The 16134-nt window shown below is 41.5% G+C and overlaps 1 protein-coding gene across 3 annotated transcripts in view; it reads right to left on the reverse strand.

The window, feature by feature from the left end:
• The window catches only part of MAGT1 (magnesium transporter 1), a 65806-nt gene that overhangs the window by 34145 nt on the left and 15527 nt on the right, over nt 1–16134 (reverse strand). For all 3 annotated transcript variants that reach the window (XM_010347353.2, XM_074391982.1, XM_074391983.1), the window contains 2 exons: nt 12242–12411; nt 6458–6575 (listed from right to left, as the gene is read on the reverse strand). In XM_010347353.2, the coding sequence (XP_010345655.1) occupies nt 6458–6575; nt 12242–12411 (288 nt within the window). The remainder of the gene's footprint in view (nt 1–6457; nt 6576–12241; nt 12412–16134) is intronic.

Consider the following 16134-nt stretch of genomic DNA (forward strand, 5'->3'; position numbering starts at 1 on the left):
CTAAGGAATTCTGGCTTCGGTCTATACACTACTCCTTCCAAAAGTGTGTTTCAAATTGGGGGCAGTGGCTCACACCTATAATCCCAGCATTTTGGGAGACCAAGGCAGGCAGATCAGAAGGCCAGGAGTTCGAAATCAGCCTGGCCAACATAGTGAAACCCTGTCTCTACTAAAAATATAAAAAATTAGCCAGGTGTGGTGGTGGGTTTCTATAATCCCAGCTACCCAGGAGGTTGAGACAGGAGAATTGCATGAACCCGGGAGACAGAGGTTGCAGTGAAACAAGATCGAGCCATTGTACTCCAGCCCGAGTGAGACTCCATCTCAAAAACAAAACAAACAACAAAAAAAGTGTGTTCCATGGAATCTAGCCAGATGCTCCATTAAGTGATCTGATAATACGAGAAATTCTGTATATTAGAGCCCCCACTGGAAAATATAACACATACTAGCATCAGCATGTTAACGTCTCTGATCTCTGAAAAGCTGTGTTGGGAGACAATTCATGACTTTCTCATGTTTCTGCACATCTTGTGGGTAAAGGCACTAACTGCCTTTGTTCTAGACAATCTTCTCAAGGATATTTGTATATCTTTGGAAGACAGCTGAAACTGCCTTTGCAAAATTATGACTGAGACAGTGTGAAAGGGATCCAACTTAACTGACTCCAACTTGCTTCAAACCTCCAAGCCATCCTTGTTCATTCCTGGTTGTAGGCTGAACTAACTTTAGGAGAAATTTAGTTTATAGTTTATAGTTTAAACAAAGATGGTGCCAGTCCTTTCCCAAAGCACACTTCCTTCTTGCCTGGGAACTAGACTGTCTTTGTATGACTAACATTAGCCACAAGATGAAAAATTATGGTTTAGGAGTCATGCAGCTGGAGGCTACAAGATTCTGACCCTCCCTAAACTGTTCCTAAAATCAGTGCTTGAGATATTTTGCAGACCCTGCACTTGATGGATCAGCTCACACCACCCAGATCAATAAACTGGCTCATCTGATCTTGTGACTCCCACCCATGAACTGACTCAGTCGCAAGAAGACAGCTCTAACTCCCCATGATTTCACCTCTGACCAATCAGCACTCCTGGTTCACCGGCTTTACCCCACCCACCAAGTTATCTTTAAAAACTCTGCTCCCCGAATGCTTGGGGAGATTAATTTGAGTAATAATAAAACTCTGGTCTCCCGCACAGCTGGCTCTGCATGAATTACTTTCTCTATTGCAATTCCTCTGTCTTGATGAATTGGCTCTGTCTAGGCAGTGGGCAAGATGAAGCCCTTAGGTGGTTACACAGTCTCCCTCCACAGCAAAGGGGAGGCACACTTACTAACCATTACAGAAAATATGGGTCCCCAGAACTTGGTGTTCCTCTCCCATAATGCAACCCATTGGCCCTCTTTGTTGTTTTCTTAAGAGTTGGTGGGCCGGGCGCGGTGGCTCATGCCTGTAATCCCAGTACTTTGGGAGGCTGAGGCAGGCGGATCACCTGAGATCAGGAGTTCGAGACCAGCCTCACCAATATGGTGAAACTATATCTTGAAAAAAAAAAAAAAAAAAAAAAAGAGTTGGTGGGAGTGTCAATTAGTTCAACCACTGTGGAAGACACTGTGGTGATTCTTTAAGGATCTAGAAATAGAAATACTATTTGACCCAGCAATCCCATTACTGGGTATATACCTAAAGGATAATAAATCATTTTATTATAAAGACACATGCACACCTAGGTTCGCTGTGGCACTGTTTACAATAGCAAAGATTTGGAACCAACCCAAATGTCCATCGATGATAGACTGGATAAAGAAAATGTGGCACATAAATACCATGGAATACTATGCAGCCATAAAAAGGATGAGTTTCTGTCCTTTGCAGGGACATGGATGAAGCTGGAAACCATCATTCTCAGCAAACTGACACAAGAACAGAAAACCAAAAACTGCATGTTCTCACTCATAAGTGGGTATTGAACAATGAGAACACATGGACACAGGGAGGGGAACATCACACACTGGAGCCTGCTGGGGGCGTGGGGGGCTAGGGGAGGGATAGCAGAGGGTAGGGGGATTGAGGAGGGATAACATTAGGAGAAATACCTAATGTAGGTGACGGGGATGGATGCAGCAAACCACCATGGCATGTGTATACCTATGTAATAATCTTCCACAATCTGCACATGTACCCCAGAACTTAAAGTACAATAAAATAAAAAGAGTTGGGGTCTTGCTCTGCTGCTCAGGCTAGAGTGCAGAGGCATGATCACAGCTCACTGCAGACTCAAACTCCTGATCCCAAGCAATCCTCCTACCCCAGCCTTCTAAGTAGCTGACCACTGACCTTCTTTGGATTGCCCTATGAGAAGTGGGGCTTGGGGAACCTATGCAAGAAAATGCTGACACTATGGCTACTTATTGTGAGTAGTAAAGTCCTTTAACTTGAGCCAGGCATGGTGGCAAAAGCCTGTAATCCCAGCTACTCAAGGGGTTAAGGAGGGAGGATTACATGAGCCCAGGAGTTCAAGACTAGCTTGGGAAACATAGCAAGACCTAATCTCAAAAATAAACAGCAAAAAGTCCTTTGGTGGACTCTGACTCAGGAGTGTCATATTTTCTGCCAGCATCCCTGAAACTGTAGCAGGCTAACATGTTACCTTGCAAGTAGGGTAAGAACTTAGCCTCTTCCTAGTTCTTGAACCCTGAAGTAAAAAGAAAGCTTAATTTTGTCTAAACTAGGATTTTCCAAATTTATATTTTTCCAAGAATTCTTATTAATACCACGTAGAAAAAACTCTGGGAAATGTTATAGTAGGCAATATGGAGACAGCGCTAAATGGAAGGTAAGTAGACCAGTTAAAAGGCTACTTACTACATTAGCTTGAATGAGAGATTAATGTGGGCCTTGGAATATAAAGGGGGTATGGCTATGACACATGTTGCACAAGAAGATGAAGATGACAAAGAAGTGTCACTAATGATGCAGAACACAAGATGAGGTTTGGGTAAAAGTGGAAGAGACAAGAGTTTAATTTGGGACATAATAAATTTTTAGATTGGGAAGTCATTCATATGAAGATGTATATCAAGGCATTATATCTAGCTTTTTCCTTTTGTTTTATACAACTGAGTAAAATAAGTTCAAATACATGAGTTAGATGCATTTATAAACAAAGACAAAATTGAATCTATGTCCTTAAGTATTTATATGCAAGGGGGAAGAACTAGTAGAGAGACTGAAGTTAAAAACAGGCTGGGTGCAGTGGCTCATGCTTGTAATCCCAGCACTTTGGGAGGCTGAGGCAGGTGGATCACCTGAGGTCAGGAATTCGAGACCAGCCTGGCCAACATGGCAAAACCCCATCTCTACTCAAAATACAAAAATTAGCTGGGCGTGGGACGGGTACCTGTAATTCCAGCTATTCAGGAGGCTGAGGAAGGAGAATCACTTGAACCCAGGAGGGAGAGGTTGCAGTGAGTTGAGATCAAGCCACTGCTCTCCAGCCTAGGTAACAGAGCGAGACTCTGTCTGAAAAAAATTAAATTAAATTAAATTTAAATTTAAAAAATTAGCCAGGTGTGGTGGCAGGCACCTGTAATCCCAGCTACTTGGGAGGCTGAGGCAAGAAAATTGCTTGAACCTGGGAGGCAGAGGTTGCAGTGAGCCGAGATTGTGCCACTGCACTCCAGCCTGGGCAACAGAGTGAGACTCTATCTCAAAGACAAACAAAAAGTTGTGAGAGGTCATGATTGACAGGGCAGGTGAGTATGGGATCCAGGGCACAGGAAAAAGGCTCAGTTCCAAACAAGAAAAGATCTACTTTTCTGCTAAGACTAGAGGTAAGGGAACAAAAATATCAACTCAAGATGGACCAGAGACTTAACTCTAATACCTGAAATCATAAAAATTCTAGAAGACAACATTATAAAAATCTTTTTTTTTTTTTTTTTTTTTTTTTTTTTTTTTTTGAGACTGAGTCTTGCTCTATCACCTAGGCTGGAGTGCAGTGATGCGACCCTGGCTCACTGCAACCTTCACCTCCTGGATTCAAGTGATTCTCATGCCTGAGCCTCCTGAATAGCTGGGATTACAGGAACCCACCACCACACCTGGCTAACTTTTGTATCTTAGTAGAGATGGGGCCAGGATGGTCTTGAACTCCTGACTTCAAGTGATCCAACTGCCTCGGCCTCCCAAAGTGCTGGGATTATAGGCGTGAGCCACCGTACCCAGCTGAAAAACTCTTCTAAACATTGGCTTACGCAAAGAATTCATGGCTAAGACCCCAAGAGCAAATGCAACACAAATAAAAATTTTAAAAATGGGACCTAAACTAAAAAGCTTCTGCACAGCAAAAGGAATAATCTGCAGAGTAAGCCAACAACCCACAGAGTAGAAAAAAATATTTAGCTGGGCGCGGTGGCTCATGCCTATAATCCCAGCACTTTGGGAGGCCGAGGTGGGTGAATCACAAGGTCAGGAGATCGAGACCATCCTGGCCAACACAGTGAAACCCCACCTCTACTGAAAAAAAAAAAAAGATTAGCCAGGAGTGGTGGCACGCGCCTGTAGTCTCAGCTACTGGGGAGGCTGAGGCAGGAGAATCGCTTGAACTCAGGAAGCAGAGGTTGCAGTGAGCTGAGATTGAGCCATTTGCACTCCAGCCTGAGTGACAAAGTGAGACTGTGTCTTAAAACAAACAAACAAACAAAAATTTGCAAACTGTGCTTCTGACAAAGGACTAATATCTAGAATCTACAAAGAACTCAAATCAGCAAGAGAAAAACAATCCCATCAAAAAGTGGGTAAAGGACAAGAATAGACATTTCTCAAAAGAAGATAAATGGTCAACATCACTAATTACCAGGGAAATGCGAATCAAAACCACAATGAGATACACTTTATGCCTGCAGGAATGGCCACAATTAAAGTAAAAAAACAATAGATGTTGGCGTGGATGTAGTGAAAAGGGAACACTTTTAACACTGCTGGTGAAATGTAAACTAGTACAACCACTATGGAAAACAGTATGGAAATTCCTTAAAGAACTCAAAGTAGAACTACTATTAGACCCAGCAATCCCACTACTGGGTATCTACTCAAAGGAAAAGAAGTCATTATATGAAAAAGAGACACACGCACACATATTTACAGCAGCACGATTCACAATAGCAAAGATATGGAACCAACCTAATTATTGATCAACCAATGAGTGGATAAAGAAAATGTGGTATACATAAACCATGAAATACTACTGTCATAAAAAGGAATGAAATAATGTATTTTGCAGCAATTTGGATGGAGCGGGGGGCCATTATTGTAAATGAAGTAATTTAGGAATGGAAAATGAAATATTGTTATGTTTTCATATATGAGTAGGAGCTAAACTATGAGGATGCAAAGGCATAAGATTGATATAATGGACTTTGGTGGGGAAGGGTCAGAGGGGAGTGAAGGATTAAAGACTACATATTTGGGTATAGTTTATGCTGCTTGGGTGATGGGTGCACTAAAATCTCAGAAATCACCACTAAAGAACTTATCCATGTAACCAAAAACCACCTGTTGCCCTAAAATTATTGATATAAAAATAAAAAATTTTAAGAAGAGGTAAGGGAATAAAGATAGGAACCTGGCTGTACTAAGGACTTCAATATCACATAATGCTGGGACTCATGCTGTGATTTCAAAATTTCCTTAATAAATTATATACTTAAAATGGTTAAAATGGCTGGGCTTGGTGGCTCATGCCTGTAATCCTAGCACTTTGGGAGGCCACGGTGGGTGGATCACCTGAGGTCAGGAGTTCAAGACCAGCCTGGCCATCACGGTGAAACCCCATCTTAATAATTTAAAAGAAAAAAAATTAAAAAAAAAAAAGAAAAAAAAAGGTTAAAATGACAGTTTGTTTTATGTATTTTACTATAATAAAAATACGTTGCCAGGCGCGGTGGCTCAAGCTTGTAATCCCAGCACTTTGGGAGGTCGAGGCGGGTGGATCACGAGGTCAAGAGATCGAGACCATCCTGGTCAACATGGTGAAACCCCGTCTCTACTAAATATACAAAAAAAAAATTAGCTGGGCATGGTGGCGCGTGCTTGTAATCCCAGCTACTCAGGAGGCTGAGGCAGGAGAATTGCCTGAACCCAGGAGGCGGAGGTTGCGGTGAGCCGAGATCGCGCCATTGCACTCCAGCCTGGGTAACAAGAGCGAAACTCCGTCTCAAAAACAACAACAACAACAAAAATACGTTATTTGATTACTATCCAATTTTCACATTCTAGTAAGTTAGCATTGATAACTAAATTTTATGGTTACCTTGAGTTTAGCTTTTAGTTTGCTACTCTAGATCTTACATAAGAGCAATCCTATTTAATGTCTTGTAGCCAATGAAAAATATGTATTCTACTTTGACTGTATTTTACCTATTTTTACAGAGCAGAATAAACCAAAGATCTTACCATCTGAAATACATCAGAGCCTTCATCAAAATCCACCATGGCAAAAAATATCCTGTTGGTGAATGCACTGGAGTATCGCCAGGAGTTTGCCAGGATCTGGAATTCTTCATCGGCTTGCCTGGATGCAATGAGATTTGTGAAGATAACATATAAAACACTTTTTGAAAGCAATCTCATTTATCACCAGTAAAACATGTCCAAGCAAGCAATAGAAGTTTTTCCAATGGGAGAGATAATAAAAAACACTGACAGGTCAGACTGTGCTGTCAGGGTTAAGACAAACCTTGTTTTGGCATAAGAGAAGCCTTATCCTAAGTTAGGGATTTCACCAGAAGTAGTAATTACCTGACTCCATTTCATACTTTGTGCCTGTTTCTTATCCCAAAACTCTTTCAACAATCATTGGAAATACACAGCTAATTGTCTCTACAATAACTTTCAATACCCTACATTTCTTCTAAGATTTCAAAGACATGGCAGCAGTATATTTACTAAAGAAAGTAGAAATACAATATTAATCCATTTTTAAAAATCTGAAGTACAAATGCTATGTGGTAAATAACATAATTAAGTTATTAGGATGAAAGATAAGAAGACTCTAGGCATTGAAATTAATTGAAGCCAGCTCATGCCTCAATTAATTTCAAAGTGCTAATCCCAGCACTTTGGAATGCAGAGGTAGGTAGATCACCTGAGGTCAGGAGTTCAAGACCAGCCTGGTCAACATGGCAAAACCCCGTCTCTATTAAAAATACAAAAATTAGCCAGGTATGGTGGTGCACACCTATAATCCCAGCTACTCAGGAGGTTGAGGCAGGAGAATTATTGAACCCAGTAGGCAGAAGTTGCAGTGAGTCGAGATCGAGCCACTGTACTCCAGCCTGGGCAACAGAGCAAGACTCCATCTCAAAAACAACAGCAGGGCCGGGCGCGGTGGCTCAAGCCTGTAATCCCAGCACTTTGGGAGGCCGAGGTGGGTGGATCACAAGGTCAAGAGATCGAGACCATCCTGGTCAACATAGTGAAACCCCGTCTCTACTAAAAAAAATCCAAAAAAATTAGCTGGGCATGGTGGCACGTGCCTGTAATCCCAGCTACTCGGGAGGCTGAGGCAGGAGAATTGCCTGAACCCAGGAGGCGGAGGTTGCGGTGAGCCAAGATTGCGCCATTGCACTCCAGCCTGGGTAACAAGAGCAAAAACTCCATCTCAAAAAAAAAAACAAAAAAACAAAAAAACAAAAAAAAAACAAATTAATTGAAACCTCAAGTCATCTTTGAATTTTTCCATATCTCCCATATGCTTTCAGTTTTCAAGATCTGTCAATTCTCATTTGTGATCAACTTTTCATTCCATACCGTCCTATTTTTATTGCTATCATTTAAGGTCAGATATTTGTTATCTAACAGTAGGATATTAAAAAGTATTGACTCTGTTTTCTCCTCCTCCAGTCCTTTTTTTTGAGATGGAGTCGTGCTCTGTCGCCCAGGCTGGAGTGCAGTGCTGCCATCTCAGCTCACTGCAACCTCCATCTCCTGGGTTCAAGCAGTTCTCCTGCCTCAGCCTCCCAAGTAGCTGGGATTACAGGCGGCCACCACCACTCCCGGCTAATTTTTGTATTTTTAGTAGAGGCAGGGTTTCACCATGTTGGCCAGGCTGGTCTCGAACGCCTGACCTCAGGTGATCAGCCTGCCTTGGCCTCCCAAAGTGCTGGGATTATAGGCGTGAGCCATCACGCCCGGCCCTCCTCCTCCAATCCTTCTTATACTCTAATATACATCCATCTTCCTAAATTACTACTTTCCTGAAACAATTCTCAAAAATCACTGCTGCATTCTTATTACCTTCGGAATAGTCTCTAATCTCTTTCACTACTTATTGAAGCTTCTTTATCACATAGCTCCAAATAATACACCTAATTTTTATCTAACCTTATTACTAATCAATCTCAAACAGAACCCTTTATTCCCAGTATTTTATTTACTCCTATCCTTCTACCATTGTGTACATCATGCTTGTAACCAGAATATCCTGACTGTGTATCAACACTTGACCCATTTGTCTAGCCCTAGCACAAGTCTTATTTCCTCCATTAGGCCAATCCTAATCACTCCTATTAACTTTCTTTACGGAAATTTTATAGGATTTATTACATGTACAGTTGATCTGGTAATCACAAATTGCCTCATATTGCCATCTAAATTTTCATAGGTTTAACCCATTTCCTTAACCAGATAAGGATAGGACACGTATTTTACAATTCTCATCCCAAGAGCACCACAAATATAGTATTATTCACATTGCTGTTGCTTAATTTTTATTTGTTGAATGAGTGTAGAAAAATTTGGGTTAATACTAAATTTGGTCTTACAGAAAATAAGATACTGGCTGGGCCCAGTGGCTCATGCCTATAATCCCAGCACTTTGGGAGGCCGAGGCGGGCAGATCACATGAGATCAGGAGTTTGAGACTAGCCTGGCCAACATGGTGAAACCCTGTCTCTACTAAAAATACAAAAATTAGGCTGGGCACAGTGGCTCATGCCTGTAATCCCAGCACTTTGGGAGGCCAAAGCAGGTGGATCACGAGGTCAGGAGTTCAAGACTAGCCTGGCCAAGATGGTAAAACCCCGTCTCTACTAAAAATACAAAAGTTAGCCGGGCATGGAGGCTCACGCCTGTAATCTCAGCTACTCAGGAGGCTGAGGCATGGAATTGCTTGAACCTGGGAAGCAGAGGTTGCAGTGAGCCGGTCTCATACTACCGCACTCCAGCATGGGTGACAAAGTGAGACTCTGTCTCAAAACAAAACAAAAACAAAAATTAGCCAGGCTTGGTGGCGGGTGCCTGTAATTCCAGCTACTTGGGAGGCTAAGGCAGGAGAATCACTTGAACCCAGGGGGTGGAGGTTGCAGTGAGCCAAGATTGCACCACTTCACTCCAGCCTGGGTGAAAGAGCGAGACTCCGCCTCAAAAAAAAAAAAAGAAAAGAAAGATGTCAGTAATAACTTGGGTAAGAATTCCATTAATTTGCATTTAATAAACAATTATGAAGGAGTTTGTGTTTGTTCCCCACTATTTTTGTATACTCTTGATTGCTACTGAGTGAACTAACTGAATTAGAAGTAACTCTAGATTTCAAGTTTATTCATAATTACTTATGATTCCTTTTTCTTCTTCTATTTATTTATTTATTTATTTATTTTGAGAAGGAGTTTTGCTCTTGTTACCCAGGCTGGAGTGCAAAGGCGCAATCTCGGCTCACCGCAACCTCCGCCTCCTGGGCTCAGGCAATTCTCCTGCCTCAGCCTCCTGAGTAGCTGGGATTACAGGCACATGCCACCATGCTTAGCTAATTTTTTTGTATTTTTAGTAGAGACGGGGTTTCACCATGTTGACCAGGATGGTCTTGATCTCTTGACCTCGTGATCCACCTGCCTCAGCCTCCCAAAGTGCTGGGATTACAGGCGTGAGCCACTGCGCCTGGCCTTCTATTTATTTTTAATTTATATTCAGCATATACTCCACAAAATAAGCACTATAGAACCAAATACCTTGACTATACCCTAGCTCCAGAGAGAAAATCGTTAAAGTTATCAAGTCTGGGTGCGGTGGCTCACGCCTGTAATCCTAGCACTTTGGGAGGCTGAGGCAGGTGGATCACCTCAGGTCAGGAGTTCAAGACTAGCCTGGCCAACAAGGAGAAACCCCGTCTCTACTAAAAATACAAAAAGGTGGAGGTTGCAGTGAGCCCTGATCACACTACTGCACTCCAACCTACACGACGAGAGTGAGACTCCCTCTCAAAAAAATTTTTAAAAATAAATAAATAAAAAGAAAAGTTATCAAGGCTTGGGGTAGCAGAACACACCATTCTGAAACAAGCTGTCTCTTCCTTTGCATGTCTCAGGCTGTCAGAATCTGGAGTACATCCTAGTTTTTACTAATTTCTCATACAGTAGTTTGGTCATTTTTTCTTTCCTTTTTTTTTCTTTTTTTTTCTGCCCCCTCCCCTCAGTCATTTCATTTAAAGTTAATTACCTGATCAGATACACTGATCTAAAAATCTAAGTAAAAGGACACAAAAAGGCAAAAGCTATTTTATTTATTTATTTTTTAATTTTTGAGCACAAATTTTCCTGAATGCTATTTTATTTTTTAGTAGCCACCATTTTGAATTGTTCATGGTGTTTTTATTTAAAATAAAAATAGCAATCTTTGCTCCTAAGATAATTCGGAAATAACAAAATAAAATCAATAAATCACTGTTTGATGAAAACATCAGCAAGATTAGTCTCTACCTCCAAGGTTTACAATCACTACAAAACAACTGGGAAATTAGAAACATTCCTCAATTATGGATCTTTGGGATAAAAAAAAATAATTAATGTAACCATCATCTTATGTATTTATTATTTTTTGGTGGTGAGAGCATTTAAAATGTTATTAGCAATTTCAAAATCTACAATACATTAACTATGGCCACTATGCTGTGTCATAGATCACCAGAACTTATTCCTCTCATCTAACTAAAACTTTATACACTTCCCCCCATGTTCTCTCCCAAGCCTCTCAAAACCACCATTCTACTCTGCTTCTAGGAGTTCAACTTTTTTAGATTTCACATGAGATCACATGCATCTTTGTTTTTTGTTTGTTTGTTTGTTTTTGAGACAGGATCTTGCTCTGTCACCCAGGCTGCAGTGCAGTAGGATGATTATAGCTCTCTATAGCTTCAACCTCCCATGGTCTAGTGATCCTCCCACCTCAGCCTCTGGAGTAGCTGGGACTACGCACACCACCATACCCAGCTAATTTTGTTTATTTTTATAGATACAAAGTCTCACTATGTTGCCCAGGCTGGTCTCCAATGCCTGGGCCCAAGAGATCCTTCTGCCTCAGCCTCCCAAAGTGCTGGATTACAGATATGAGCTACCACACCCAACTGTATCTTTGTTTTTTTTTTTTTTTTCTTTAAATTACCAGTTTTCTTGTATTCCTAACTTGGATGAAGCCACCATCATTGCACTAGTAAACATCTCAAGCATTGGGTAGACCAGTTAAAATTCTGGAGCCTGTTTCTTCTAAAAATGGTAGAATATTTGCTTTTCCTATCTTCTGGGATTTTGACAATACAAGAGTATGAAGTTGAAAGCACTTATAAATAATAAAATACTACATCAGTGCTACTGGCATATATTTATATAAGTTGATATTAATTTTTTTTTTTTTTTTTGAGACAGAGTCTCACTCTGTTGCCCAGGCTGGAGTATAGTGGCGCTATCTCAGCTCACTGCAACCTCTGCCTCCTAGGTTCAAGCGATTATCCTGCCTCAGCCTCCCAAATATCTGGTACTGCAGGTGTGCACCCCATGCCTAGCTAATTTTTCTATTTTTTTTTTTTTTTAGTAGAGACTGGGTCTCACCATGTTGGCCAGGCTGGTCTCAGACTCCTGACCTTAAATGATCCACCTGCCTTGACCTACCAAAGTGCTGGGATTACAGGCATGAGCCACTGTGCCTGGCCAAGTTGATATTAATTTATAAGATGACTGTTTGATTTTTCAATTAATTTTATAATGGCTACCACAATATTTTATTCATGCTTCCCCCACTAATATGGATAACCACGAACTGACTATAAAAGAGCAGTAGTATTGCTACCACAGACATGCTAAGTAAGGTATACATATTATTTAAGTACCCACTGAACTAATTTGGCTCTTCTGGGATTGAGAAATTATTAACGTTTTATGAGTTATTTAAAGTGTAGTTGAAAGTTCATACTTGCAAACGACACACTGTCTATGAAGTTGGAGAGCAGTAAACATGACAATAACAGAGTAATTTCTTGGTGGGGCTTTCACAAGGCGACGGAACTTGTCTCCATTCATTCTTATCACAGGTCTTTTGTTAGTCCATTCCATCAGCTGACTAACCTTTTCAGATAACACCATCTAAAAAAGACAAAATGAGTGTGCTGTTAATATATTCAACTTGCCATTTAAAGTTCTTTTAATTAGGCAACTTACTTAAAATCAATACTAACAAGCAGAGGTATACAGAAAATATGAGCCCTAAAACCAAAATTGGTAGTTGGACTGGATAATTATTAAGATACACTATTTCATTATATTTAATCAGACATTACACTTTTGATGTGATTGATTATGAATGAATGAATGAATGAACGAACGAACAATGACACTGTCTTGCTCTGTCATCCAGGCTGGAGTGCAGTGGCAAAATCAGGGCTCACTGCAGCCTTGACCTAGTGGTCTCAAGTGATCCTCCCACCTCAGCCTCCCAAGTAGCTGGAAATACAGGCATGTGCCACCATGCTCGGCTGATTTTTATATTTTTTGTAGAGATGGGGCTTCTCCATATTGCCCAGGCTGGTCTGGAATTCCTGAGCTCAAGCCATCTGCCCGCCTTGGCCTCTGACACTGCTGGGATTACAGGCTTAAGCCACCACACCTGGCCCTTATATATTTAATTTTTGTAGAGACAGGGGTTTCACTATGTCACCCAGGCTAGTCTCGAATACCTGGGCTCACATGATCCTCCCACCTTGGCCTCCTAAAGTGTTGGCATTACAAACATGAGCCACTGCACCCAGCCAGAATCATTTATTATTTACTAATAAATAACATAAGATAAAAATAACAAAATCTTTCACTTGCCAAAAATTTGAAAGAATGTTGACTTAAACCAATGGCCAGTTTTATTATACAATTTCATTTCTCTCAAAAAGAAAATACACTTAAAATCTTGAAAACAAAGAATTAAGTGGGGGCAATCACTCTATTCAATTTTAAGGTTGACTGTGTAGCCACAACAATCAAGACAGTGTGGTACAGACGAACAGACAGGATCACAGACTTACAGAACAGATAACCCAGAAATAGACCCATACAAGTGTAGCCAAATGATTTTGCACAAAGGTGCAAAAACAACTCAGTGTAGGAAGAATAGTCTTTTCAACAAATAGTGCAAAAGTTATTGGTCATCCATAGCCAAAAATATGAACTTCACACCTTATATAAAAAATTACTCAAAATAGATCATATGCTTAACTGTAAAACTATAAAACTTTTAGGAAAACAAATAGGAGAAAATATTCAGGAGCTAGGGCTAGGCAAAGGGTTCTTAGACCTGATAAAAGCAGAATCCATCAAAAGAGAAAAATTGATATAATAGACTTCATTAAAATTTAGCCAGTTGCAGTGGCTCATGCCTGTAATCCCAGCACTTTAGGAGGCTGAGGTGGGTGGATCACTTGAGCCCCGGAGTGGAGTTTGAGATCGGCCTGGCCAACATGGTGAAACGCTGTCTTTACTAAAAATACAAAAATGAGCTGGGTGTGGTGGCACATGCCTATAATCCCAGATAGGGAGGCTGAGGCATGAAAATCACTTGCGCCTGGGAGGAGGAGGTTGCAGTAAGCCAAGATAACAGCACTGCACTCTAGCCTGGGGGACAAAACGAGACTGTCTCAAAAAAATAATAATTAAAAAATCTTACTCTGTGGGCTGGGTGCAGTGGCTCATGCCTGTAATCCTAGCACTTTGGAAAGCTGAGCCAGGCGGATCACTTGAGGTCAGGAGTTTGAGACCAGCCTGGCCAACATGGTGAAACCCTGTCTCTACTAAAAATACAAAAATTATCCGGGCATGGTGGTGGGTGCTTATAATCCCAGCTCCTAGGGAGGCTGAGGTGGCAGAATCACTTGAATCCAGGAAGTGGAGGCGGCAGTGAGCCGAGATCATGCCATTGTACTCCAGCCTGGGAGACAGAACAAGACTCCATCTCAAAAAAAAAATAATCTTAATTAAAGATCTCATTAAGAGGATGAAAAAACAAGCTACAGAGTGGGAATAGCTAGAATATATTTTTTTCTAATTATCAAAACTCAAAAGTAAAAAAACCAAACAATTCAATTAGAATATGAGTAAAAGACATGAGATATTTACTCAAAGAGGAACAACAGATGGCAAATAAACACATGAAAAGATGTTCAACATCATTAGCCATTATGAAAATGCAAATTAAGAGCAAGAGACAGCACTACACATTTGTTACTAAAATAAAATATACTGACAAAACCAAATGCTAGTGATGATGTGGAGAAAATGGATCACTCATACATCACTGGTGGGAATGTACTATGGTGCAGCCACTTTGAAAAACAGTTTGGCAGTCTCTTAAAAAATCAAGCAACTGGCTATGCATGGTGGCTCACACCTGTAATCTCAGCACTTTGGGAGGCCAAGATGGGTGGATCACTTGAAGTCAGGAGATGGAGACCAGCCTGGCTAGCATGTTAAAATCACATCTCTACTAAAAAAAAATACAAAAATTAGCTGGGCATGGAGGCACGCGCCTGTAATCCCAGGTACTCAGAAGGCTGAGGCACGGGAATCGCTTGAACCCGGGAGGCGGAGGTTGCAGTGAGCCAAGATAATGACACTGCACTCAAGCCTGGGAGACAAGAGCAAAACTCTGTCACAAAAAAACAGCCGGGCATGGTGGTTCATGCCTGTAATCCTAGCACTTTGGGAGGTTGGAGAGGGCGGATTCTCTGAGGTCACGAGTGTGAGACCAGCCTGACCAACATGGAGAAACTCCATCTCTACTAAAAAATACAAAATTAGCCGGGCGTGGTAGCGCATGCCTGTAATCCCAGCTACCCGGGAGGCTGAGGCAGAAGAATCGCTAGAACTCCGGAGGTGGAGGTTGCAGTGAGCCAAGATCGTGCCATTGCACTCCAGCCTGGGCAGCAAGAGCAAAACTCTATCTCAAAAAAAATAAAATAAAATAGCTGGGCATGGTGGTGTATGCCTGTAATCCCAGGTACTTGGGAGGCTGAGGCAGAATTGCCTGAACCCAGGAGGTGGCTGCAGTGAGATGAGATCGTGCCACTGCACTCCAGCCTAAGCAACAAAGTGAGAGTCTGCCTCAAAAAAATAAATCAGGCAATTAAACATACACTTACCATACAACTCACCGATCACATTCCTTGGCATTTGTCCTATAGAAATTAAAGGTTTTTTTGTGTTAAATTTTGTGTTTTTAGTAGAGATGGGGTTTCTCCATGTTGATCAGGCTGGTCTTGAACTGCCAACCTCAGGTGATCCGCCAGTCTTGGCCTCCTAAAGTGCTAGGATTACAGGTGTGAGCCACCGTGCCCAGCCAGAAATGAAAATTTACATCTACACACAAAAAAGAGCTACAGTTTGTTTGTTCTTTTTTAATAGCTAATCATCATGAGGCAGTGGAAGAGAAGCATGGTTAGTTGATAGGATTTCAGTTTGAAATTAAATGCGATCATATTTATTATTTCCCTCAATGTGTGGCGCCTCCCGTCCCCCGTCCCCCCCACCCCCGAGACGGAGTCTTGCTCTGTTGCCCAGGCTGGAGTGCAATGGTGCAATCTCAGCTCACTGTAACCTCTGCCTCCCAGGTTCAAGCAATTCTCTTGCCTCAGCCTCCTGAGTAGCTGGGATTACAGGCACGCACCACCACGCCCGGCTAATTTTTGTATTCTTTTTTTTTTTTTTTTTGACATGGAGTTTCACTCTTGTTGCCCAGGCTGGAGTGCAATGGCATGGTCTCAGGTCACTGCAACCTCCAACTCCCAGGTTCAAGTGATTATCTTGCCTCAGCTTCCTGAGTAGCTG

This window comes from Saimiri boliviensis, chromosome X (assembly GCF_048565385.1).
Source record: "Saimiri boliviensis isolate mSaiBol1 chromosome X, mSaiBol1.pri, whole genome shotgun sequence".
Lineage (NCBI taxonomy): Eukaryota > Metazoa > Chordata > Mammalia > Primates > Cebidae > Saimiri > Saimiri boliviensis.